The sequence below is a fragment of the Podarcis muralis genome, chromosome 12, assembly GCF_964188315.1.
Source record: "Podarcis muralis chromosome 12, rPodMur119.hap1.1, whole genome shotgun sequence".
Lineage (NCBI taxonomy): Eukaryota > Metazoa > Chordata > Lepidosauria > Squamata > Lacertidae > Podarcis > Podarcis muralis.
Window position 1 is genome coordinate 7,633,546 of NC_135666.1, and position 27,689 is coordinate 7,661,234.

The window sequence follows — 27,689 nt, forward strand, 5'->3', positions numbered from 1 at the left end:
CAAATCAGATAAACCATCCCTGGGGCATCTGTGACTTGGACGGATTTCCTTCTTTCGCACCAAACGTCAGATGCGTTTCTTCGCTGTTTACTCAACTCTGACTTTGCAGTATATTTTTAGCGCATTAATCTTTGCTCCGGATTTAGCAAAGGAGACCAGGGATACGGGTGTGTGTGTGTGTGTGTGTGTGTGTGCAGTCAAGACTATCCCCACGGCTCCTGAGCTTGATTTTAGGGACTTTGAGTCACTCCGAGGCAGAATCTGTTTCACACACACACACAGTTACTAAGGCAGCCGGTCACCAGCTTTTCTGCCGAAAGTCCTTCAGGAAAAGGCTTCCCCGATAGTGAATCACGAAAGCGTCTGCCATGGATCTAGAATTACACTTACAGCTGTTACTCAGCCCCCCTCGTGCCACCCCACCCGCCAACAACAGCCACCCCTCCCCGGCAGGCCAGTTTGTCATATTAAAAGGTGATCGGCTTACATATGCTGCCGAATGGATTCCCTAAGCTCCGTAATGCTGTAGCTATATATAAAAAGCCCCTCTTGCTGTGGAAACTGAGCCACACAGTCAGCTGCCTTGGCAGCAAGTATCTCATATTCTCTGAGCTCCATCTGGGAGCAAAAAAAAAGGGGGGGACCTTAGACGCTCACGGGTTCAAAGGAGTGGGAAGAGAAGACCGAGTGGGAGGAAGCGACCGGAGTCATGGCCTTGCCGATGGAACAAGCTGAGGAGTTGCGTCTGTACCAGCAAACCCTCCTCCAGGATGGTCTGAAAGACATGCTAGACCACAACAAGTTCCTCGACTGCGTCTTGAAGGTCAAAGGGAGAGAATTCCCCTGCCACCGCCTGGTCCTCGCCGCCTGCAGCCCCTACTTCAGGGCTATGTTCCTGTCGGACATGGAGGAAAGCAAGAAAAAGGAGATCGACTTGGAGGACGTCGACCCAGAAGTCATGGGGAAGATTCTCCACTACATCTACACTTCGGAGCTGGACATCACCGAGCAGAACGTCCAGGACATCTTCACGGTGGCTAACATGTTCCAGATTCCTTCCATCTTCACCGTCTGCGTCTCCTTCCTTCAAAAGAGGCTTTGCCTCAGCAACTGCCTGGCCATCTTCAGACTGGGCTTGATGCTTGACTGCGCACGCCTAGCCATAGCAGCGAGGGACTTCATAAGCGACCGCTTCACCCTCATCTCCCGGGACGAGGAGTTCAACCAGCTCTCTCCCGACGAGCTCATCGCCATCATCTCCACCGACTCGCTCAACGTAGAGAAGGAGGAGACCGTCTTCGAGGTGGTGATGAAGTGGGCCATGGCGAGGGACCATGAGGCCCGGGCGAAAGCGCTCCCGGTGGTCTTTGAGAGCATCCGCTTCCGACTCATGGACAAAGGTTACTTCAAGGACCATGTGGAGAAGCACGCCTTGGTCAAGTCCAGCCCAGAGCTCCTCAAGAAGGTCCAGATGGTCAAGGATGCCCATGACGGGAAGCTCACGGTGGTGAGAAAGACGACGGGGAAGAAAAAGGGGGAGAAGAAAGCTGGTGACAACGTCATCAATGGAGAGGTAGAGCAAGAAGCAGGAGAGAAAGAGGAAGAGGAGGAGGCTCTCCCAGGGATCTTGAACGACACAATGCGCTTCGGGATGTTTCTACAAGACCTTATTTTCATGGTCAGTGACTCAGGGGCAGTGGCCTACGATCCAGGCGCCAACGAGTGCTATTTCGCCTCCGTCTCCGCTCAGATCCCAAAGAATCACGTCAGCCTGGTCACCCGCGAGAACCAGATCTTCATAGCAGGTGGAATTTACTACAACGAGGACAATAAAGAGGACCCCATGAACTCCTATTTCTTGCAGGTACCACTTGTTGTTTTCTTCCTCCTGGCTTGTGAATGATGTACACAGCTTCCTGCTCCTGGGCCAAGAGTCACGCAGTGCTAGATTCCCCTTGGAGTGCGGAGCCGACTCCAGGGTGGTTTAGGTCCAGTTTCAGATGTGCCCTGGTTCAGGCTGGCCTGACGCTCTGTTTTAAGTTTGTGGCTCAGCAGGGATGGTGGCAAGTTCAGAACAATGGCATTGTATCACCTTATATTGCATTACCTAGATAGTTATTGCTTTGTTCATAATCTAACAGTTGTCTGGCTAGATGAGGCAGGAGATCCACATAGCCAGGGGTCCCGCTTCCCCTTTATCTGAACACAAGTGGGCCCTGCAACAGAAAGTTGCAGTATGAAGTGCTTCTGCTCAGTATTCCAGTCACATCTCAGGGGCCAAGAAGGTCTCTTAGCAACTCTCAGCACCCTTAACGAACTACTGTGCCCAAAATGCTTTGCAGGAAGCTATGACTGTTTAAAGAGGGATGCGGGTGGCGCTGTGGGTTAAACCACAGAGCCTAGGACTTGCCGAACAGAAGGCCGGCGGTTCGAATCCCCATGATGGGGTGAGCTCCCGTTGCTCACTCCCTGCTCCTGCCAACCTAGCAGTTTGAAAGCACGTCAAAAGTGCAAGTAGATAAATAGGTACCGCTCCGGCGGGAAGGTAAACGGCGTTTCCGTGCACTACTCTGGTTCGCCAGAAGTGGCTTAGTCATGCTGGCCACATGACCCGGAAGATGTACGCCGGCACCGCAACCCCAGAGTCAGCCACGACTGGACCTAATGGTCAGGGGTCCCTTTACCTTTTTTATGACTGTTTAAAATAGTATGACTATTTAAAAGGTATGACTGTTTAAAATCGGGACGCGGGTGGCGCTGTGGGTAAAAGCCTCAGCGCCTAGGGCTTGCCGATCAAAAGGTCGGCAGTTCGAATCCCCGCGGCGGGGTGCGCTCCTGTTGCCCGGTCCCAGCGCCTGCCAACCTAGCAGTTCGAAAGCACCCCCGGGTGCAAGTAGATAAATAGGGACCGCTTACTAGCGGGAAGGTAAACGGCGTTTCCGTGTGCGGCTCTGGCTCGCCAGAGCAGCAATGTCACACTGGCCACGTGACCCGGAAGTGTCTCTGGACAGCGCTGGCCCCCGGCCTCTTGAGTGAGATGGGCGCACAACCCTAGAGTCTGTCAAGACTGGCCCGTACGGGCAGGGGTACCTTTACCTTTACCTTAAAATAGTATAGTGCTTTGAGAGCAGGGTGTAAACATGGCCTAGTTCTCCATTGTTCCAGAGGGCATGACTAGAACCAATGGGTGGAAATGGCAAATGTGGTTGGACTCTGTTTCCCATCAGCCCCAGACACCAAGGATACTAGTCCGGAGTGATAGGAGCTAGAGTCCAGACAAATCTGGAAGGCTACAAGTTTCTCGCCCCTGCATTCAGAGATTTGTTGAACGGTGGAAGAGGCTTTCCTTGTCCCCTGGAGGTATAGAAGCAGAGGCTGGATGGTTCTCTATTGGGGAGGCTGCAGCTGCATCCTGCATTGTAGATCCAGTGGCATTGGGCCAGATAACCTCTGGGGGACCTGTCAACTCCATCGTTCTGCTGCCCAACCACAACCAAAGCTATATCTCAGTCCTAAAAACCCTAGCAGCAGGGTGAGCGTAAACCCTGCTCAATGCAGTGTGATGTACTTCTGAATAAATCTATACAGCATCCACTCCAACTGATCAAAATTGGGATGCTCGTTTTTTTGGCCCAAACTCTTGCGGGAGTCGGGTGGCACTGTGGGTTAAACCACAGAGCCTAGGGCTTGCCGATCAGAAGGTCGGCGGTTCGAATCCCCGTGGCGGGGTGAGCGCCCGTTGCTCAGTCCCTGCTCCTGCCAACCTAGCAGTTCGAAAGCACGCCAAAAGTGCAAGTAGATAAATAGGTACCGCTGTGGCGGGAAGGGAAACGGCGTTTCCGTGCGCTGCTCTGGTTCGCCAGAAGCGGCTTAGTCATGCTGGCCACATGACCCAGAAGCTGTACGCCGGCTCCCTCGGCCAATAAAGCGAGATGAGCGCCGCAACCCCAGAGTCAGCCACGACTGGACCTAATGGTCAGGGGTCCCTTTACCTTTACCTTGCGGGAGTCAGTTGACTTGGGTGAGAGCGAGAGGCCAAAAAACAGGACATTCTGGGATCCAATCAGAAGCAAAGGTTGGCTTCTGTAATTCCAAGATGTCCTGCTCAAATCTAGATGGCTGAGGGGTATGATACAGATCCATGCTCTTTGGAGTCTTCTTCTTCCTGTATAACAGGAGTGGGAGACTTCAGGCCCAGGGTCCAAATGTGACCTTCCAGGCCTTTCTATCAGACCTTTTGGAGTTGAGTGCTTTGGCCTGGCTGGAAAATGTCCTCAATCTCTGATGGAACCTCTTGGCTTCCTGGACGGAGGATAAAGGGGTGTGCAGAAGAAACAAGCTGGTTTTGCCTCTGGCCCTGCGGCCCTCAGAAAGTTGTGCAGGTGGGACTGCGGTCCTCAGCTCTGCCCTGATGCTTCTCTGCCTTATCGCTTCTCTGCAGTATGACCACATGGACTCAGACTGGCTCGGGATGCCTCCCCTGCCGTCTCCGCGCTGCCTGTTTGGCCTCGGCGAGGCTGAAAACTCCATCTTTGTGGTTGGCGGGAAAGAGCTGAAGGAAGGAGAAGAAACCCTGGACTCAGTCCTGTGCTACGATCGGCTGTGAGTGCGAAACAAAGTCACTGGTTTCAGGCTTGGGCCTAAAACCTGAGCCAGCCAATACAGACTCCGAAGCAGATTTTGGACGAGGGGCAGTCCACATTATGACCCTGAGGCCATTGTTCAAATTTTGACAGGCAAAACTGTGGGTTGGAGGGTGTTGACAAGCTGCAAGGTGTGCAACCAAGATGACCAAGGGCCTTATGAGGAACGGTTGAGGGAGTTGGGAATGTTTAGCCTAGAAAAGAGGAGACTGAGAGGAGATATGAGAGCCATCTTCAAATATCTCAAGGGCTTTCAAATGGAGCTTGTTTTCTCCTGCTCTGGAGGCTAGGACCCGAACCAATGGATTCAAGTTACGAGAAAGGAGATTTGGTCTAAACATTAGGAAGAACGTTTTGGTAGTGAGAGCTGTTCAACAGTGGAACAGTCTCCCTAGGGAGGTGGTGAATCTTGGACCTTTTTAAGGAGAGTTTGGATGGCCATCTGTCAAAGATGCTTTAGTTGAGATTCTGAGTCGCAAGGGGTTGAACTAAGACCCTCAGAGTCATTTCCTACTCTATGGTTCTATGATTATATGAAAATGGAGGTTGAATTGGCCTCAGTTGTGCCTGTCGAAATCAACAAGGGCCTCAGGGTAATAATTTGTCACCATTGTGATTAACATCTTTATTTATTTAAAACATTTCCATAACACACAAACATTAAAAACAAAACAACGTCTGGGTCGTTTGCAGCAGACAACAACCCATAACTTACTTTATAATTATGCTTTAATTGTGTCGCCACTTTTATTGTTCTATACTATGTCTGCATTTAATTTGTTCCTTGTGAGCCACCCAGAGAATTCGGATTGCGCAGAAAATAGATACAGAAGCCATCCGTTAAAATAGTTAATCACAGCAAAAGGCAGCAGTAGAAACGATTGCAATAGATTTTTTTTTAAGCACGTCTGAGGTTAAAAGCCTGGGGAAACAGGGAGATATTTGCTTGGTGCCTAAAAGACATTCATGGAAGTGGGGAGAGATTTTAGTATGCTGCTGTGAAAGGGGCAAAGAAATGCAGAAAAGAGGGGTGAAGGGGAACCTGAGGCTGCAATCCTAGAGCCATTTTCCTGGGAGGACAAAGAAGCAAATATGTCAGAATTCCCTCAGTGTCTCCTTTTCTTCAGTTCTCGATGTTAGTTTGCAGATCTTTTTTTCAAAGAAAATTCATCAGCGTGTTCTCCAAATGGGCACATTTTTATGCAGTTTTTTTGGTGTAATATACACAATTTTTGCCCAGCGATTCCTCCTAATGCAACACATTTCTGGATGTTATTTTCATACGGCCTGGGGGCCTGGGAAGAAAGCTGAAGGCTGCCTGAAATAATATCATTCTTCTGTCCACCAGGTCCTTTAAATGGGGAGAAGCGGACTCCCTTCCTTACCCAGTCTATGGCCACAGTGTGGTATCCCAGAATGACCTCATCTATGCCATCGGAGGCAAAGGAAATGACAAGTAAGTGAGAGCAGTGTTAGAAACAAAGATATGAAAGCTAGGAGCTAAATGGCACCTTAAACCGAGGTTATGGGCGCAACAACGGAATGTCTAGGCGCGGTTTTTAAAAATAACAATAATACAAAGCAGAAACTGAATGAACTGCAGGTAAAATATTATGTTCATTTTTCACATGCTCTAGTAGTCCTTTCCCCACCCCCCACCCCCCTAATATTCTTAAGAGGGTCTCTTCTCCAGTCTTCAGAGAGTAGCTGGAAGCTGAAAAAGGTCCTCCTTTCCTTCCACTCTGCAGTTTTAATCTGAAGTCTTAGGCCGTTTGTTATGTACTGAGCTGAATCCTAGAAAAATAGGATGCAGAATGCAGCAGTCTGATTGGTCCGCAGGAGCCACCCAATTCAGCTCCAGGTGGAAGTGAATCAGTGACCTGATTGGCCTGCAGGAGCAGCCAATCAGGCTTCTGGAGGAAGTGAATCAGCAACCTGATTGGCCTACAGGAGCAGCCCAGAATTAGCCAATCACGCAGGGCCCATTGTGTAAATAATGTATATATAGCCAGACGTTTGGGGGAAAGTTTCATTCATTGCGAATCCCCGAAGTGGGGTGAGCTCCCGTTGTTTGGTCCCAGCTTCTGCCCACCTAGCAGTTCGAAAGCACCCCCGGGTGCAAGTAGATAAATAGGTACTGCTTTCTAGCGGGAAGGTAAACGGCGTTTCCGTGTGCTGCTCTGGTGCCGGCTTGCCAGACCAGCTTCGTCACACTGGCCACGTGACCTGGAAGTGTCTCCGAACAGCACTGGCCCCCGGCCTATAGAGTGAGATGGGCGCACAACCCTAGAGTCGGACACGACTGGCCTTCGGGCAGGGATACCTTTACCTTCATTCATTGCTACTACGGACTGAATAAAGAGCATGAAATTCGCACTCGACTCCAAGTATATTTCAGTGTTCATGTTGAGTTCTGGCACCTCTTTTTCAAGAAAAATGACACTGAATTTGACACAAGAGCTGTTCACATCTGGTTGGCTGCCATCCATCTGTCTCGGGAGACAATGGAGGAGTGAGCCTTTGAGGGTGCAGTCAAATTGTTGGGGGAGTTACAGCGCCTGCTGTGGCTATAGAGACCGATATGGGAGAGACCTGTTTTGTTGCAGCTGCGGCAGATGACAGTGTCTGGTTGTGCTGCACCTTGTCTCGGTCCATTCACTATCAGAAGCACAGCTGGTGGTGACCAGAAGAGAGAGCCTTTTCTGTGGCTGCTCCCATATAGTGGAATTTGCTCCCCAGAGACTGGCTCCCTCCTTGTCCTCCCTCTGCCAGCAGACTAGGTAAAGGTAAAGGGACCCCTGACCATTAGGTCCAGTCGCCGATGACTCTGGGGTTGCGGCGCTCATCTCGCTTTACTGGCCGAGGCAGCCGGCATACAGCTTCCGGGTCATGTGGCCAGCATGACTAAGCCACTTCTGGCGAACCAGAGCAGCGCATGGAAACGCCGTTTACCTTCCCACCAGAGTGGTACCTATTTATCTACTTGCACTTTGACGTGCTTTCAAACTGCTAGGTTGGCAGGAGCAGGGACCAAGCAACGGGAACTCACTCCATCGCGGGGATTCGAACCGCTGACCTTCTGATCAGCAAGCCCTAGACTAAGACCTCCCTGTTCAGACAGGCCTTTGGAAACTCAGCTGAAAGATGGTTCTGACCACTGGGCTGCTCTCATGGAAGCCTGCATTTTCACCACTGGTTCCAAATGTGTTTTGGAGCATTTTAACTATTGCTTTTCAACAGTTTGTTTTACTGCTCTGTATTTTATAATGTTAGGGACACGGGTGGCGCTGTGGGTTAAACCACAGAGCCTAGGACTTGCTGATCAGAAGGTCGGCGGTTCGAATCCCCATGACGGGGTGAGCTCCCGTTGCTCGGTCCCTGCTCCTGCCAACCTAGTAGTTTGAAAGCACGTCAAAGTGCAAGTAGATAAATAGGTACCGCTCCGGCGGGAAGGGAAACGGCGTTTCCGTGCGATGCTCTGGTTCACCAGAAGCGGCTTAGTCATGCTGGCCACATGACCCGGAAGCTGTCTGCGGACAAACGCCGGCTCCCTCGGCCCATAGAGCAAGATGAGCACCGCAACCCCAGAGTCGGTCACGACTGGACCTAATGGTCAGGGATCCCTTTACCTTTACCTTTATTTTATAATGTTGTTTTTAAACATCGTAAACTGCCTTGAACCTCAGTTTGGGAGAGAGGTGGAATTATAAAAACTTTAAATAAACTAAACAAACCTCACGCCTGCCCCTTCTACGCCAGGAAGTGCCTGAACACACTCCTTGTCTACAACCCAAAGAAGTTTGAGTGGAAGGAATTGGCTCCCATGAAAACAGCGCGATCACTGTTCGGGACGACAATACACAACGGGAAAATTTATGTGGTGGCTGGAGTGACCGATTCCGGCTTGACCAGCTCAGTGGAAGTGTATGACATTGCAGCCAATAAGTAAGTGCCTTGCCTGGATGCACACAGAATCACAGAATTGTTGGAAGGGACCCAACGGTCATCTAGACCAACCCCCTGCAATGCGGGAATCACAGCTCAAGAATCCCATCCAATCTCTGTTTATAAACCTCCAATGGAGGAGAGTCCACCAGCCTTCCGAGTTAGTTTGTTCCACTGTTGAATCGTTCTTAATCCTCAGGAAGTGCTTCCTAATGTTTAGCTGGAATCTCCTTTCTTGTCATTTAAATCTTTTGGCTCAAATCCTCCCCTCCTGACCAGGACTTCCCAGAACTATTGAACCCCGAAGCACATTTCTCACCACCACCACTAAAATTCCTGTGCTGCAGAAGCTTATTTGCAAATTGTGCCAGAATCAGAATGATCAGACAGAGGAGGTTCCCCGTTGCACTCTGCGTGAGTCACTGATCTGTGTGGTGCTTACAGATAGAAAGAGGCCCGTTCTGCGCAACTACTCACACAGAGATGCAGCAGGTATACAAACCTTTGGCCAGGTACCTCTGCATTAGGACTAGACAGGATAGTTCAATCCCACCCAGAATTCCCTGTCCAGTGGAGAGTCTCGATGGAAGGAATTTGGACCAGAGTGGTAGTAGGATTTCGGTGCCCATTGCTTTGTACTTGTGCCCCATTGCATGCCCCATATCTAGTGCTCTTATGCACATAGGGACGTCAGCCAGGGAACATGCAGGCAGAGAGGTCTGCATCCTCACGCTCATCTGGTTTTCTGTGCCATGTCAGGTGGGAAACCTTCCCGGAATTCCCCCAGGAGCGCAGCTCAGTCAGCCTGGTCAGCTTGGCAGGTACTCTCTACCTGATTGGAGGCTTTGCCACCGTGGAGACAGAGTCGGGGGAACTGGTGCCAACAGAGCTCAATGACGTTTGGAGGTAAGACATGCCGCCATGGTTCAGCCTCGCTGGCATTCATGGGAAGGAAGCAAATGGGAGATTTCTCATTTATCAAAGGTGTTTTGTTGTGATTGTGGGTTTTTATGCGAGTGCCTATTATACCAGGAGATGACTTTTAGCTGTGCTACATAGAGCTATAGAATTGTGGAGTCGGAAAGGGACCCTGAGGATCATCTAGCCCAACCCACTCCAATGCAGGAATATTCAGCTGCCCCATACAGGGATTGAACCTGCAACCTTGCCGCTATTAGCACCACGCTCTAACCAACTGAGCTATCCCTACTAGCTCTGAACAGTAGATGCCACAGAGCCATGATGATGAGTTGCCATTGATAGAAACACACACACACCCTTCTCCATGGAAGCGCTCAGTCCCCTTTTAGAGCCACCTTGGCCATCTTGTGGCAAGGAGTTCCACAGATTAAATTTGTGCAGCTTTATGTGGGAGTCCTTGGTTTTGCCCCAACATGGATCATTGATTTTTATAGTGCGGCGCTCCTTTGCCGCTGCATCAACCATCTCTCCATTTGGAGAGCTCTTTTTGGAGCCGTTTAGTCTGACCCTGTTTTCTCAGCTCGCTAGAATTTGGGGTTGTCTGAAAACTTACCTACTTCATGGCAGATTTGGGCTGTCAGACTATTCCAAGTTACAGGTAGGGTAGCCGTGTTGGTCTGTCGTAGTCGAAACAAAATAAATAACTCCTTCCAGTAGCACCTTAGAGACCAACTAAGTTAGTTATTCGTATAATAATAATAATAATAATAATAATAATAATAATAATAATATTTTATTTATATCCCACCCTTCCCAGTTCAAGAAACCGGGCTCAGGGCGGCTAACAACAAATTTGAAACACTTAAATTGGTGCTACAAAAAAACCAGCATAAAACACGGAATAAAGCATAAATAACAATAAAATCAAAAATCACTTTAGGTATGAGCTTTTCCTGTGCATGCACACTTCTTCAGATACCTGAAGAATCTGGTATCTGAAGAAGTGTGCACGCACACGAAAGCTCATACCAATAACTAACTTAGTTGGTCTCTAAAGTGCTACTGGAAGGAATTTTTTTATTTAGAGTATCAGGCTGCAAATGATACATAACTAATTGCATCCCCCTCCCACCCCTGCACTGTGTTTCCTTTGCAAATGGGGTGGAAGAATCTAAACAGCAACATAATTTATGCAATTATGCAAATTGCATAATTCTGCCACAGAGAACAATAATGCAGTTTTGAGTGGCAGGCGAGCAGCAGTGTGATGGGATCAGTGCTGCATGGAGTAAATACAGGGCAGAACAGAGAACCACACGGTCTTACATCCTTTCTCCAGATCAGTGATGCACAAATTAAAAAGCACCAGTCCCAATACATTTCAAAAAACAAAATCTATCTAAAACATGAAGGGAGGGAGTTAAAAGAACATTTTAATGTAATAGAACTTTAGCATGGAACTTGGGAACTCCCTGCCTTGTGATATCAAGCAGGCTCTGTCGCTGCACTTTTTGGCGCCTGCTAAAACCATTCCTGTTTAGACAAGCCTACCCAGGCAGTGGACGACAGTAGTGCCTGGCGTGCTCTGGTCCATGGGGTCACGAAGAGTCGGACACGACTAAATGACTAAACAACAACAACAACCCAGGTGCTTAAAAGGGACGCGGGTGGCGCTGTGGGTTAAACCACAGAGCCTAGGACTTGCGCGACGGGGTGAGCTCCCGTTGCCCGGTCCCTGCTCCTGCCAACCTAGCAGTTTGAAAGCACTCAAAGTGCAAGTAGATAAATAGGTACCACTCCGGCGGGAAGGTAAACGGCGTTTCTGTGCACTGCTCTGGTTCGTCAGAAGCGGCTTAGTCATGCTGGCCACATGACCCGGAAGCTGTACGCCGGCTCCCTCGGCCAATAAAGCGAGATGAGCCCCGCAACCCCAGAGTCGGCCACGACTGGACCTAATGGTCAGGGGTCCCTTTACCTTTACCTTACCCAGGTGCTTAGAAAGCCAAGGCAACTTTAGTTTCAGGGTTTTAACTTTTGAATGTCTTCAAGTACTGTTGTGGATTTTTCTGAATTTTATTGTTTTATCTTTTTTGTAAAGAACTTTGAGCGCGCCCCTCCCCCTTTTTCTTTTACAATCAAGGAATCAAGTGCATAAGAGTTTATGAAAATCAGTAAACAAACATACTGGCGCCTGTGCATTTTACACCAGTTGATATAAGAACTCTAGGTCCATTCACCCCATCTTGGTCTCATCCAGTTCTGTTCCTGACTTTTCCAGGTACGACGAAGAAGGGAAGAAGTGGGAAGGTGTTCTCCGAGAGATCCAGTACGCGTCAGGCGCGACATTTCTGCCCGTGCGGCTCAACGTTCTGCGATTAACAAAGATGTGATTGCACCCCAAGATCACTTTTAACTCCCTGCTACCAAGATTTCTTTTTCTCCCTGCCTCCCCAAATTCTCTTTCTTTTGTAAGGCCGTTTTGATGAGTGTCACTTTTTTTGGTTAGGTAAAACATTTTGAAAAACTGCTACATTTGCTGCTTCCTGTCTTATTTACTCGGTTTCGCAAATGAGCACTGGAATAATGAAAGGCCGTAAAGGGCGGGCTGGCATTTGTGCAAGAAATTTGTGGAAGGAAATTTGTGCAAGCAGGCAACCAAGCAAGTTGGGCAGGAGCTGGTGGGCAGTTCCCTAAATCTTAGCACAACTTCACCCTCTTTTATCCACTGACCTGGGAGGGAGCAGCAGCTACAGCAGAGGAGGAGGAGGAGGAGGAGGAGGAGTTTGGATTTGATATCCCGCTTTATCACTACCCGAAGGAGTCTCAAAGCGGCTAACATTCTCCTTTCCCTTCCTCCCCCACAACAAACACTCTGTGAGGTGAGTGGGGCTGAGAGACTTCAGAGAAGTGTGACTAGCCCAAGGTCACCCAGCAGCTGCAAGTGGAGGAGCGGGGAAGCAAACCCGGTTCACCAGATTACGAATCTATCGCTCTTAACCACTACACCAGGCGAGTCGCTCAGGGAAGGCAGGCGAGACCTTGAAATCTTGCCGGAACCCAAAGCTACATAGCCCAGCTGTTCTATGTACCCTGAAGACATAGTCACCAATTTCCTATTACTGAGGGACTTCCCGGAGTATTTTCTGCTTCTAACCAGAAAGATGGACAGGGGGGGGGGGGACTTAGGTATATCTAGGTACAGTGGTACCTCGGGTTAAGAACTTAAATCGTTCTGGAGGTCTGTTCTTAACCTGAAGCACCACTTTAGCTAATGGGGCCTCCTACTGCCGCCGCACGATTTCTGTTCTCATCCTGAAGCAAAGTTCTTAACCTGAGGTACTATTTCTGGGTTAGCGGAGTCTGTAACCTGAAGCATCTGTAACCTGAAGCATCTGTAACCCGAGGTACCACTGTATTTGATGTCGATGCCTAGGAATCTGAAATCTGTAGGTGACTTACCTGGCTCAGTGGCTGGGCGTGACAGTATCTGACGTTTGCTTCTGACACTTGCTTAAGTGCCCGCTGTGTCTTTGCAAGAGAGGAAGAAGGGAACAAGTTTTCTGCGCCCCCATTGATTCTTTGGTTCTGCCTCCTTCTAGCTGCCCTGCTCATCACCTCACCAGCTCCAGGGTCCCCCCAGTGCCCCCTCCAGCTCTGCAGCTCTTTGTCTGGTAGCCCAGGGAAGATGGAACAATCTGAAGATGTTCTAGAAATGGGAAGGCACTGGCCCTCTTGACCAGGGGTCAGCAAACTTTTAAAGCAGGGGGCTGGTCCACTGTCCCTCAGACCTTGTGGGGGGCCGGACAATATATTGAAAAATATATATGCATGAATTCCTATGCCCCACAAATAACCCATTGGGACACGGGTGGTGCTGTGGGTTAAACCACAGAGCCTAGGACTTGCCGATCAGAAAGTCGGCGGTTCGAATGCCCGTGACGGGGTGAGCTCCCGTTGCTCAGTCCCTGCTCCTGCCAACCTAGCAGTTCGAAAGCACGTCAAAGTGCAAGTAGGTACCACTCCGGTGGGAAGGTAAACAGCATTTCCGTGCGCTGCTCTGGTTCGCCAGAAGTGGCTTAGTCATGTTGACCACATGACCCGGAAGCTGTATGCCGGCTCCCTCGGCCAGTAAAGCGAGATGAGCGCCGCAACCCCAGAGTCGGCCACGACTGGACCTAATGGTCAGGGGTCCCTTTACCTTTACAAATAACCCGGAGATGCATTTTAAATAAAAGGACACATTCTACTCATGTAAAAACACCAGGCAGGCCCCACAAATAACCTAGAGATGCATTTTAAATAAAAGGACACATTCTACTCATGTAAAAATATGCTGATTCCCGGACCGTCCGCCGGCCAGATTTAGAAGTCGATTGGGCCTACCCATTCTCATGACTCTGCCCCTTCTCCCACAGATTCCCCTCTCTTTTTCCTGGGGTAGCTAAACCCTTAGGTCAAACCGTGTGTTCCAGTAACCTCAGACTCAAATCGTTTGTTCCGTCTTATATTCCCAACTTTCCCCTGAACATCTCAACAATAGACACTGAGGCTCACAAACAACTAGACACACAAGAGATTTTCCTCCTGGAAAAAGAACGGCACGCGCACTCAGATCAAGAAAGTTCCGTTTTATTTAGGTGTAAGATTTGGAAACAGCTCTCCAATTCCTCCCCACCCCCCTCAAAAAATGTTCCTCAACAAAACAGAACATTTTGGTGACGATTAAGCAAGGTCCCACTGTCCGTTGAGTGTTTGATATTAATTGGAAGAAGCAGGGCCTAAATAATATATTTATATATACTTTTTAATTAAAAAAAAAAGCATTAGGAATGTTTTACGGTTGACATGACAGATCAGAGACCCTCAATGCTCATTTTCAATTCCCTAAAAGAAGACGACATTGTTAACAAGGAGGCTGTCGTAGTAAAGGAGCTGTTACCAAGGAGCTTTTCATAGTGAAACCTTAAGAAAGTTAGCAGGCCGGTACGATATGCCAGAGGAAAAAACCCAGGCTCAAATTTTGTAGTCAGCCCAAGTTCTGAAGGATGTTTTGCACTCATGCTCACCTGTAATGTTGCAGGAGAGACGGGGCCAGCCTGGTCTCCCCAAACCCCTGTAGAAATGGCTTTGCCTCTATCTAGCAAGCTGCTCTAAGAAGCCTCAAATAATCTATTCACAGGAAGCCTGGGCATTTCCTTCTGATCTTTCCTTCAAACTTTTGTTGACTGGTGTAATCGCAAAGTAGTAAAACACCCGAGTTGTGAACTGGCTTCATGCTTCACAATCAGCTTTATTAGACGCAGGGTAGCCAAGCCACTCTTTCTCACTCACTGCCTCCCTAGCTCTCCATTTTTAAATTGGGCGACCTCACAGGGCTGTTGTCAGGCATGGAGAGGGTCGTGCAAGAAAACCTTCTTTTGCATTTCCCCGGGGAAGAAATTCCTAGCATGCTCTCTTCCCAATGCTGCGATCAGGATTCAGGAGAGACAAAGTGCTGCTTCACCCAACACAGGTTATTAGACTAGGACAGGCACGTTCAACAGGTAGACCGTGACCTATTGGAAGATCAGTAGATCACTGGACGGGGATCCGTGCTTAGTTCGCACCACCTCAAAATCATGTTCCTGGAGCTATGGCTATGGCTACACCCCTGGGAAGCCCACGAGCTGAACGTGAAAACAACAGGTCACTCTTTCCTCTACAGTAGTACCTTGGGTTAAGAACTTAATTCGTTCCAGAGGTCCATTCTTAACCTGAAACTGTTCTTAACCTGAAGCTCCACTTTAGCAAATGGGGCCTCCTGCTGCCGCCGCACAATTTCTGTTCTCATCCTGAAGCAAAGTTCTTAACCCGAGGTACTATTTCTGGGTTAGCGGAGTCTGTAACCTGAAGCATCTGTAACCTGAAGCGTCTGTAACCCGAGGTACCACTGTAGATCGTAGTCTCCTGGGAGTTGGCCACCCCTGGAATAGGGGCTTCACTCCCACAAGAGGCAATAATGGCCTTAGATGGCTTTGAAGGAGGATTGGGCAAACTGATGGAGGAAAGGGCTACTGAGAGCAACCAGACATGGCAGCTATGCTCTGCCAACACTGCCAGAGGTCTCTGAATGGAGGCTGTTAGAAATCAGAAAGCGGGAGAGAGGTGTTGCGATTGGGTCCTGCATGGAAGCTTTGGGCAAGCATCTTGTTGGCCACCGTGGGAACAGGACGCTGGACTAGATGGGCCTTTGAACTGATCCAACAGGATTCTTCATAGAGTTGGGAGGTGTCGAACCCCCCCAAAATGCAGGAATCTCCACTAAAGCATCCATAACAGAAGGCCGCCTAACCTCTGCTTAAAAACCTCCGATGAAGGAGAGTCCACCCCCTCTCATGGGAGTCTGCTGTCAAACAGCTCTCACTGCCAGAAAGGTACGCCTGAAGTTTAGTCAGAATCTTCTTTCTCATCGCTTGAAGCCCTTGGTTTGAGTCCTACCCTCTCAGGAGCAGAAGAAAACAAGCTCGTTCTCTCTTCTATAGCCCTTGATATATGTGAAGATGGCTATCTCATCTCCTAGGGACGCGGGTGGCGCTGTGGGTTAAACCACAGAGCCTAGGACTTGCCGATCAGTAGGTCGGCGGTTCGAATCCCTGCGACGGGGTTAGTTCCTGTTGCTCACTCCCTGCTCCTGCCAACCTAGCAGTTTGAAAGCACATCAAAGTGCAAGTAGATAAATAGGTACCACTCTGGCGGGAAGGTAAACGGCGTTTCCGTGCGCTGCTCTGGTTCGCCAGAAGCGGCTTAGTCATGCTGGCCACATGACCCGGAAGCTGTACGCCGGCTCCCACGGCCAGTAAAGCGAGATGAGCGCTGCAACCCCAGAGTCGGCCACGACTGGACCTAATGGTCAGGGGTCCCTTTACCTTTATCTCCTCTTTTCCAGGCTAAACGTGCCCGATTCCCTGAACTGTTCTTCCGACGTTCTTTGTGATAACACACGTCCTTTTGGTATGCCAGGGATAAAAAGAGTGTTGCATGCAGCATTGTCCAAGTGTCCAGCCTCCCTAAATCAGGAGGAGAAAAGGGCATACCAGCATCCTGTACACAATCGTCCATTCATTCACAGGAGCCTAGAAAGGGTGCAGAAACTCTCCTTCCCCTTTCCAGGATCAAGACAGATTCACACAACAGTTAGGCAGGCACCTGAACTGGAATGGGGAAGGGGAATGGGGGACTGCATGTTGAGATTTCTGCATTGCAAGGGGTTGGACTGGATGACCCTTGGGGTCCCTTCCCACTCTACAATTCTATGATTCTCTGAAACGCAAGCATCACACAGGCACACTCAGTAGGGATCCTGCCTTGCCACCAAAAAGGTCCTATTCAGTCACATCCCCTGGTTTTGGAGACTTCCAGCAGATGCTACCTGTACTCTTGCAAGAATATCCACACAGGGGATGTGGAGACTTTGGGGAGGGGCCATAACTCAGTGACAGAACATCTGCTTGGGCTTCGGAAGATCCTGGGTTCAACCCCCAAAGGCACGCCAAGTTTCAAGGACCACTGGTTAGCAGGAGACCTACCTGAGACCCTGCAAAAGCTGCTCCCAGTCAGGGCAGAGTAGGGTTGAGGAATCGTCAGCCCTTCCAGGTCTGGTTGGACTCTAGCTCCCATCATCCCCAGCCAGCATGGCCCATGGCAAGGGATGATGGGAGTTGCAGTCCTACTGCACCTGGAGGAAGAAACAGGCATCTCACCCCTGGCCTAAGCAATTCTGGGCTCTGGGTGGGTAACCCGAGCTGCAACAAGGCAGGTCTCCATGTGCCTGGCTTGTTTTTGGAGCAGCGGTTTGGAAAAGCTAAGGATCTCATGGATAGTCCAGCAGAACCACAGCTTAAGACGTCCAGGCGTTGGACCATGGAGATATGCTACTTTTCCCATCAATATGTTTGCCTTATATAGAACAGGCCAGCTCTTTATTTCCCCAAACTTTCAACAGGTGGGTGGGAACACCTGCATTTGGGTCGGCTGATGTTGCAGTGATTGGCTGCTGGGTGGTCCCGCAGACCTGCCCAATGGTCCACAGGGGTGTGGGGAGATAGCGGCCAAGCAGGAATGAACTCGCTGCTCAACCACTGGTGGGATATTCTGCAGGGAGCAATTGCAGAGGGCAGTTCCCTGGGGGCAGCCAAACCTAGGATTGAGCCCCGGCTTATGAATCAACTGAAATCTGTCCTCTGCAGGGGCCGACAGCACCCACCGAACCCACCCGCCATCTGACGTCAACTGCCCACTGAGGTAACGTCATCTGATGGCCAAGTTGATATGGTTTCATGCGGACGACCTCACGGACCAAACTGAAACCCTGGCTGGCCGAGACTGGCCTGCAGGCTGGAAGCGCCCCACAAGTGATAAATGTGGGGTGAACTATATTAATGGAAACAAACCCACCCACCCACCCAACCAACCAACCAACCAAGGAAAGGTTGAAAGTGTCTTCCCAGTGATGTGGGATGGCGGCCCTGAAACGCGGTCCGAAACGCTCATCTTCTCCTAGCTTGCAAACCTTTCAACAACCCTGCAAGGTCATTATGATTATTGAGAGGGGAGGGAATGAGAGGGCTGAAGCCGAGAAGGAATGGCTTACATTCGGGCAACGGGAGTCATTTTTATGGCAACGGTGAGACCCGAAACTTTGGGCGGGTGGGGGTCTCTTGGTTTATTCGGAGAAGGACTCGCTTCTGGATAATTTGGGGTGGGGTGGGAAGCAGCCTGGCATACCAGCAATGGTCCCTGGCACTTCCAGAGGTCCTCCTCTCTCTGGGGGTTACAGCCGCAAATTCAACACAACTCTCTGGAAGCTTCTGGAACAATACTCCCATGTTACCTCAGTGAACACCCTTGTGGGTGGGCGGTGCTGCACATGCAGGTGGTTTGATTTTAAGGGGAGAAAATTGGGCACGCTCCCCCTACCTATTCCCCCTGCCCCCGGGGAAAGATTAAGCTTGCCCCTAACACACACAGATCCTTCGCAGCCAATAGCACCTTCCCTACATGCACAGACTAGCATTACGTGGCCAAAAGAGGTGTGTGTGGGGAGACTGGCTCTGCCTCCTCCTTTTTAGGCTCAGTTTTGCCCTCATACAACTCAGCAGGGTGGGAGAAGATGGCGGCCTAGTGAGAATTTGCTCTGCCTGCTGCTGGCTCTGGCGCCACCTACTGGTGGGCTCCCCACCTTCCGCCCTGCCAGACCCAATGGGAACTAAACGCCACTGGCCAATGGTGCCAAAGCTGCTCTGTCGTCCGCCCCCCACCCTTCAATTTGAGGATAAACAGGAAAAACGCAAGAAGTGGCTGCGATCATTGACCACGGAGTGCTGCTTCCCTTGCAAGTTAGAAAGTAAAAGCGTATGCAGGTTATTCACACGACTGTTAAAATGAAAAGTTTGCAATATATTTTGCAGAACGATTCTGACGCCGCTTCTTTCTTTTTTTAAACCAATGTTCTCAGAACTCAGATCATCCTCCTTCCCACCCCCCAACCCCACCCCACCCCCAGATCTATATAGAATAAAGTGCTTCATTGTAAATATTTTTTTGTTTGTAACGCTAAAAGAGAGAGTCCACGATACACGCGTCTTTTTTAGTTTTGCTTCGTTCTTGGCATATTTGGGCAACGGGTTTCAAACGCTGTAGAAAGCAATGCGTTCAGAATATTACCTTTGAGGCATGTGGAGTCATGGTACGTTGCCTTTTTCTCTTTCTCCAAAGGAATACGAGGTTGTTGGGGTTCTTTTGAGGGGTGCAGGTAAGACACCCCGTCTCCCCGACGCTAGCCATCACTCTGTAAAGTCTCTGGAAGAGGTTGCCACGGACAGTCAAACCGGGAAGCCTCTCTCACGGAAAGGCCCACGACGTCTTCTTCCCAAAGGGTTCGGCGCCGCGGCGTTCTGTCCCAACACACCTAGCAATTATTGCACCGTCTCGACCTTTTCCCCCACCCGCCCAAGCCACAACTTTCTCGCTCCATCTTTTCCTGTCCGTTTGTTATGGCTGTTGTTCCAGGGACCAGCCCTGCTTCAGTTCACACTAAAGACACACACACAGAAAAAAACCCAAATCCGTAGAGAGGCAAAGTGGTCTGGGCGTTTTAGCTGAAGAGGAGCCGTGAAGTTTCAGGCAAAGGAGGAGAAATTGCCGAATTGAATACCCAACGAGACTCGTAAGTCGCCCATTGCACACGGACCTGTCCGCGTGCATGTGGGGTTGTGTTGTCATTTTTTTGCATGCTGATGGGGCAAATCCGCCTATGCGCTGCAGCTGCTCAAGTTCTGCCTGTTTTCCATGGGGCTTGACTGAGGCGTCTTGTCTTTGAAATGAACAGAACCGGCTTAGCAGTGGCACGTGAGCGAACTGGCCTGCTGATTTCATTAGCCCGCAACAGAGTCCGGAATACCTTGCCAGCACCCAAACGAGGAAGAGTTACTATGATGGATTAATAAAGTGCAAAAAGGTTAAAATAATAAATTCTTTATGTTACAAAAAAAAAAGAGGCCCAGGCCATCTCAGAAGCATTTGGCAGAGGAAAAAATAGGCAGGTACGACCCTAACGGAGTTTGCTTAGTGCATTAGCCCACTGACAAATTACTGGAATTAACAGAAGGCTGGAGATCAAGTGCCTGTGCCCTTATTTCCATTTCTCAGGTACACAAAGACTCTTCCGTAGAACCTGCTTGTCTTAAAGCCATGCAAACTGTCAAGGGTGAGAGGGGATCTGTACTTCAAGAGGGAAATCAATAGGACTCTTCTCTGGTGCAATTTCATGGACCACCAACGAGGTTCAGCCTCGTCTCTCCCATTGTGCAGGGAGGAACAGGTCCCTCGAGCAACAGAGAATGAGAAGTCACAAGTCGTGCTGATACCGAAAGATGGAGGAAGGGGAGGAAGGGCTGTAGGCTCAGTGGTTAGAGCATTTACTTTGCAACCAGAAGGTCCCAGGTCAATCCCCCAAGTAATCTTCAGGTAGGGCTGGGAGAAAGCCCCATTCCTGAAATTCTAGGGAACTGCTACCATTCAGGGTAGACAATATTGAACTAGATGGACACAGGTCTTGTTGTGGTATGAAGGCAGCTTGCTGGGCTCTTAAGGAATGGAAAGCTGGCCTCTGGGAGACCCAACATCTAGCCACTTCCACAAATCATGGCATCAACCACACCCTGGACTTGCTATTTCCCTGCAGCTCAACTGCGAAAGGTGGTTTCCCTTTCCCCATTCCTTTAGAGCAGCCTTTCTCAACCTGTAGGTCCCCAGATGTTGTCGAACTACAACTCCCATCTCTTTCTTTTTCACCTCCCAAGGTGAAAGACTTCTGGGTTCAAGGGAAACGCAAACACTTCCAGGAAGGGATGCCATATGCCTCTGCAAAGTGGTTGTTGGGAATGGCAAGTATAATCATAATAATTTACTATTTATACCCCACCCATCTGGCTGAGTTTCCCCAGCCACTCTGGGCGGCTCCCAATCGAGTGTTAAAAACAATACATCTTTAAATATTAAAAACTTCCCTAAACAGGGCTGCCTTCAGATGTCTTTTAAAGATAAGATAGCTACTTATTTCCTTCACATCTGAAGGGAGGGTGTTCCACAGGGCAAGTGCCACTACCGAGAAGGCCTTCTGCCTGTTTACCTGTAACCTCACTTCTCGCAATGAGGGAACCACCAGAAGGCCCTCGGCGCTGGACCTCAGTGTCTGGGCTGAACGATGGGGGTGGAGACGTTCCTTCAGGCATACAGGACCGAGGCCGTTTAGGGCTTTAAAGATCAGCACCAACACTCTGAATTGTGCTTGGAAACATACTGGGAGCCAATGCAGATCTCTCAGGACCGGTGTTAATGGGGAGAGAGTGCTACTCAGGGGCTTCACCTTAGGGAATCTGGTTGGCCACTGTGAGAACAGGACTAGATAGGCTGATCCAGAAGGACTCTTGTTGTGTGTTACAACCTCTCCTCTCCACCAGACGTGGCAGGATAAGCTAAAGAAGAGAAAGCTCTCATTCAAGCCATCAAAACCGACAAGGTCTGTCGAACAGCCTTTAGCACGCCCCAAGATCTTCAGAGCCCAAAAAATGGACGGCAGCGGCATTTGGTCTACAGCCTTCCACGTGTGAAGAAAACATAACGTGACCTTCAAATTCTACGCAACTCAAGCAGCAAAGATGGCTTGGTCCTCCTGCTCAGAGTTGAGAACCTCAACCTCTTCAAGCTGGAGGCAAAAGACCAAGCACTGTCAAAGAAGAAAAACCCAAACCAACGGCTGCCCAAGACATTCGTGACTGACACCTGCTGGGCACTTACTGAATTACAGGCCGGTTCTGCGCCCGCACGCTCAACAGCTGGGCGAGGGCCTAGTTGTTCAAGTTCACTCTGCTGCCTGGGAAGAGAGGAGGCGGAGGCGGCAAGAGCGGCGGAGGAGGGATGCTCTGTGCGTGCACATGCATGAGGGGCAAGGGAAGCGCATGGGAATGCGGCGTGCCGTGCAGCGGGACGCCCGTGGTCAGTTGAGGCGAGCCGGCGGCCTGGGGAGCGGCGAGGCCGATGGCGTTGTTGCCGTTGGGGTCCGAGGCTACAGGGTTGCTCACCCGGAAACATTTCTCCTTGTGGGCCTTCAGCATGTTGGAGAAGCGGAAGCGCTGCCCACAGACGTCGCAAGGGTAGGGCTTCTCGCCCGTGTGCGTCCGGCGGTGGCGCTTCATGTTGGGCCGGCTGGTGAAGCTCTTCCCACAGATCTCGCAGATATATGGCTTTTCGCCTGGGGAGAAGGGAGAAGAAAGATGGCGGGAGACGTTGTGTCATTGAAATCCTACTCCATATTGATAATAACAATAATAAATTTTATTTATATCCCGCCCTCCCAAGACGAAGCCGGGCTCAGGGCAGCTAACAACAATAAAACAGTGCAACAGTACAACACAACACAACACAACACTCTAAAATCATTCATTATAAAATTAATTCAAATCAAACCGATGGCAACCATTGGGCCAGAGCTCCGCGAAGATTGCAAAAGGAGGGAGTCAGGCTGTGCCCTGGCCAAAGGCCTGGTGGAACAGCTCTGTCTTGCAGGCCCTGTGGAAAGATGTCAAGTCCCGCAGGGCCCTAGTCTCTTGTGGCAGAGCATTCCACCAGATCGGAGCCACAGCCGAAAAAGCCCTGGCTCTAGTTGAGGCCAGCCTAACCTCTCTGTGGCCTGGGACCTTCAAGATGTTTTTATTTGAAGACCGTAAGTTTCTCTGTGGGACATACCAGGAGAGGCGGTCCCGTAGGTACGAGGGTCCTAGGCTGTATAGGGCTTTAAAGATTAAAACCAGCACCTTAAACCTGATCCTGTACTCCACCGGGAGCCAGTGCAGCTGGTAAAGCACCGGGTGAATGTGATCCCCCGGTGAGGACCCCGTAAGGAGCCTCGCAGTGGCATTCTGCACCCGCTGGAGTTTCTGGGTCAGTCTCAAGGGCAGCCCCACGTAGAGCGAGTTACAATAATCCAGTCTGGAGGTGACCGTCGCGTGGATCACAGTGGCTAGGTCAGGGCGAGAGAGGTAAGGAGCCAACTGCTTAGCTTGGAGGAGATGAAAAAACAGACTTTGGACATGCCTGATGTACAGAACCAGAAGGGAAAGAGATAGAAAGAGAAAGAGAAAACAAGATTCCTTCTGGTCTTGCTTTTATAGTCAGTGTGACCTTGACTGAAAGAGATAAGAGAAGCAGTTAAAGCCAGCTGCACTCAGCTCCTCTGAAGGAATAACCCAAACATCAGGAACATTCTGCTTGCTTCTTTCACACAGAGATGCTTCCAGAAGAGTTAAGTAGAATAGGAATGATCTCTACATATCAGATGTACTTTCTGTACTAAGAAATGCAAACTGACACTCTGGGATTAAAAGGAATTGGGGAGAAGGGGAGAGTGGTGATGCCAATGGGGTCTTTGGGAAAGCTGAGGCCTAGAAACTTGTTAAAGTTGGGTAATTTAATATAATTACTGTATTTGTCGCTCTATAAGACACACCAGACCACAAGACGCACCCAGTTTTTGGAGGAGGAAAACAAGAAAAAAAATATTCTGCATCTCAGAAGCCAGAACAGCAAGAGGGATCGCTGCGCAGTGAAAGCAGCAATCCCTCTCGCTGTTCTGGCTTCTGGGATAGCTGCGCAGCCTGCATTCGCTCCATAAGACGCACACAGATTTCCCCTTACATTTCAGGAGGGGGAAAAATGAGTCTTATAGAGCAAAAATCCAAAGATCACAGGGTGGTTCGCAACATAAAAATGCAAAATGACCTGAGAGACCAGGGTTCGAATCCCCAATTGCCCATGAAGCTTACTGGGTGATTTGGGGCCAGTCACCGCTTCTCAGAATTATTTGCCTCACAGGTTTGTTGTGGGGATGATTCTGACAGGACCTACCTACCCACCAGGCCTCCAGCTTTCCTTAATTCAGTCATGGTTTATTGTTGAGGTTTTGTTATGGTTGCTGTTTTGAAGTTATAATGGTTGCTTATGTATTGTTCTCACTGTTGCGAGCTTCTTTGAGCCTATTTCTTTCTTTGAGGCAGTGTACAAATACGCGGGTGGCGCTGTGGGTTAAACCACAGAGCCTAGGACTTGCCGATCAGAAGGTCGGCGGTTCAAATCCCCGCAACAGGGTGAGTTCCGGTTGCTCGGTCCCTGCTCCTGCCAACCTAGCAGTTCAAAAGCACGTCAAAGTGCAAGTAGATAAATAGGTACGGCTCCGGTGGGAAGGTAAACGGCATTTCCGTGTGCTGCTCTGGTTCGCCAGAAGTGGCTTAGTCATGCTGGCCACATGACCCGGAAGCTGTACGCCGGCTCCCTCGGCCAATAAAGCGAGATGAGCACCGCAACCCCAGAGTCGGTCACGACTGGACCTAATGGTCAGGGGTCCCTTTACCTTTTACCTTTACAAATAAAGTGATAATGATGATATATCTATTTACCTACCACATTTTCCCCTGACAGGAGACTTAAGGCAGCTTAGAAATAAACATAAGAACTGCTAAACATGGGGGGGGGGGGAATCGTTAAATAACGACCAAACATGGATAGAATTAAAACTACATGCATATATAAAATCTGTTGAAAATGACTGTAATAAAAACAGCACAGCACCAGCCCTTTAATTATAAGCAGTCCATTTCCCCCAAACCTGTTGGAACAAGAAAGGATTCGGAATTTTAAAGAGAAGTTTTGCGAAACCGCTCATAATATGGGACAGGACAGAAGAGGTGGGTTTGTGACGTTACAGGCACTGGCCAGTCAGTACTGTGCGCAGCTGTGGAAATGGGGCTGGACTTAAAAGATTGGGAAGGCAAGAAGCGGGAACTTGGCTGGCTTGTCCACCCCGAGCCATGGATCCCTTACCTGTGTGTGTTTTCATGTGCTCGTCAAAGTACTGCTTCATGTTGAAGTCCTTCCCGCACCACTGGCACATGAACTGCTTGTGACCGATGTGGATGCTCATGTGAGAACGGAGTTGGTACTTGTACTGGAACCTCTCGTTGCAGTTCTGGACAAGGGAGAGAATGGAGGAATGGAATAAGGAAAGGCAGGAAGTTTGCATGAAGGAAAGGTCTCTGTTGTATTAAACCAAAAGGTCCATTTCATTCAGCAGTTTTATTTATATCCTGCCTTTCCTCCCAGGGGCTCAAAAACGACGTATTATGCTCCTATCCTTCCCACGGCATCTTACCCACAAAACAACCCTGCAAGGTAGGGTTCCTCAAACCTGCCATAGAATATGAACACAACTGTAAATATATACTTTAAAAATAACACTGTGCATAACAGAATGTTTTTTTTAACTGTGTTTAGAAAGCCCAGTTCAAATAATGAGCTCTGTTGCAATAAAACTGCAATTACCAGCAAGTGAAAACATCCTGCACTTTTATAAACCAAAACAGAACAAGTGTTACTCCAGGCTTCCTCAATAATAATAATGTATAATAATAATAATAATTTCTTATTTATACCCCGGCCATCTGGCTGGGCTTCCCCAGCCACTCTGGGCGGCTTCCAACAAAATATTAAAATACAGTAATGCATCAAACATTAAAAGCTTCTCTAAACAGGGCTGCCTTCAGATGTCTTCTAAAAGTCTGGCAGTTGTTGTTCGCTTTGACATCTGATGGGAGGGATTTCCACAGGGTGGGTGCCACCACCGAGAAGGCCCTCTGCCTGGTTCCCTGTAACTTGGCTTCTCGCAGGGAGGGAACCGCCAGAAGGTCCTCGGAGCTGGACCTCAGTGGGAATTCCTCAGATGGGAATTGTAGTCTCAAAACGTCTGGAGCAGGCTTCCTCAACCTCAACCCTCCAGATGTTTTGAGACAATTCCCATCATCCCTAACCACTGATCTTGCTAGCTAGGGATCATGGGAGTTGTAGGCCAAAAACATCGGGAGGGCTGAAGTTGAGGAAGCCTGAACTAAGAAAATGCAGCCAGCCCGAGGGAAAATGTACAAAACTAGTTCAAATATATGTTGGAAGTGTAAGGAAAAGGAAGGGACATTTTATCATATGTGGTGGGACTGTAAGGTAATTAAAAAAAATTGGGAAATGATATACAATGAATTGAAGAAAATATTCCATTTAACATTTGTTTAAAAACCCGAGGCATTTTTGTTGGGGATTATAGGGAAAGACCTGCCAAAAAAGTTGAAAAACATCTTCATGTATGCGACAACGGCCGCGAGAGTTCTGGTAGCACAAGCATGGAAGACTGAAGAAACCCCAACTAAAGAATCATGGCAAGAAAAATTGACGGGCTATGCAGAACTGGCAAAACTGACATATAGGCTACGGGACAAGGATAACTGTGACTTTAAGGATGAATGGGAACCCTTTACAAAGTATCTGAAGACGCAACAAAGCGAACTGGATACCTCGGCAGGTTTTGAATAAACATTCACAAACTTTTTATTGATAATAATCAGCTAAATAGTTTGAGGATCTATACAACTTTGTAACATGCAGAAAACAGAATTTTTAGAGAAATCAAAGACTGGAACTGAGGGAAGTTGGGGAGTGGGGGTGGGTGGGTTTTGTGGGGAGGGAGGGAGGGAGGAAAAATGGGGGGGGAAATAAGGATGATATGTTTTTGCATAGTATGTCTTGTTATAATTTTGAATTAAAAAAAAGAAAAAAGAAAGAAAGAAAAAAGAAAAAAGAAGAAAAAAGAAAGAATATGCAGCCAGCCCAGTTTCAAACACTCAACCTTTCTGCGTGGAAGCAGGATGGCTACGGGCTGCAGAAGAAGAGGACTTGAATACAGATCCATTGGTCCAAGTTCACGCTGCAAACTGGAAAGCGGAAGAAGATAAGACTGGCTGAACCTGGTTCTCACCTCACATTTGAAAGGCTTCTCCCCCGAGTGCTGCAGAGAGTGGACCTTCAAAGACATACTTCGCTTGAACGACTTCCCACACGTTTCACAGGTGAACGGCATGTCCTTGGTGTGGGCTGCAAAGCAAGGGAGAACCGTGGTTACCAGGGAAATCTGTACGGTTAGGAATGAGCCAAAACACACGGCCAGCAAAATCGTACGGATTCAGCTCCTGCCGGAACGAAGAGCTGGCAGCCTCCGGTCATGCAAGCTGCTGAGCGGCCGCAAAATCTGAACGGCCTCCGAAACCTGCACTTAGAAAACGCACAGGTCAGGGAGGAGAATGTACAATGTTTCCCAAACTTTTTGGACTATAGTTCCCATCATCCTTGACCACTGGCCCTGCTAGATAGGGATGGTGGGAGTTGTAGTCCAAAAACAGCTGGAGACCCAAGTTTGGGAAACCCTGTGTTAGAAATGTTTAGATATTTTCCTTCGGTGAAGTGAAATTATAATGTGTAGTCCCTGATCTTATTAGACACTTGGAGCTAGAAATGCTCTTCCTGACTCTTAAAGAAAATGTTTTTTTGATATATTTTTTAAAAATGGTTTTAACAATGTCACAAGCAATACCGGATCCATGACTGAAAATACAGCAAGGACTGCAAAGGAAAACAATACTGGCCGTAATACAGTAAAAAAAAATTAGACTAGAAGTAGCTTTCTATCTGTAGGGGAAACCATATTTACTAGAATCTAATAAACCATCAAATCTAATGTACACCTCCATTTTCAGAACCTGGAAACAA

At 49.0% G+C, this 27,689-nt stretch overlaps 2 protein-coding genes across 2 annotated transcripts in view; one reads left to right on the plus strand and one right to left on the minus strand.

The window, feature by feature from the left end:
• Nucleotides 1-532: 532 nt before the first annotated feature.
• KLHL40 (kelch like family member 40) lies at nt 533-12,039 on the plus strand. The gene is made up of 6 exons (XM_028750901.2): nt 533-1,864; nt 4,442-4,602; nt 5,992-6,099; nt 8,403-8,588; nt 9,348-9,494; nt 11,788-12,039. The coding sequence occupies exons 1-6, from the start codon at nt 710-712 to the stop codon at nt 11,897-11,899; spliced, it is 1,869 nt and encodes a 622-aa protein (XP_028606734.2). The 5' UTR covers nt 533-709; the 3' UTR covers nt 11,900-12,039.
• Nucleotides 12,040-14,117: 2,078 nt separating this feature from the next.
• Nucleotides 14,118-27,689, minus strand: part of ZBTB47 (zinc finger and BTB domain containing 47) — a 44,507-nt gene continuing 30,935 nt past the window's right edge. Inside the window, exons 4-6 of the mRNA XM_028750883.2 lie at nt 26,902-27,017; nt 24,924-25,068; nt 14,118-22,299 (exon numbers count right to left, since the gene is read on the minus strand). Of these exons, the coding sequence (XP_028606716.2) occupies nt 21,896-22,299; nt 24,924-25,068; nt 26,902-27,017 (665 nt within the window). The 3' untranslated portion in view covers nt 14,118-21,895. The remainder of the gene's footprint in view (nt 22,300-24,923; nt 25,069-26,901; nt 27,018-27,689) is intronic.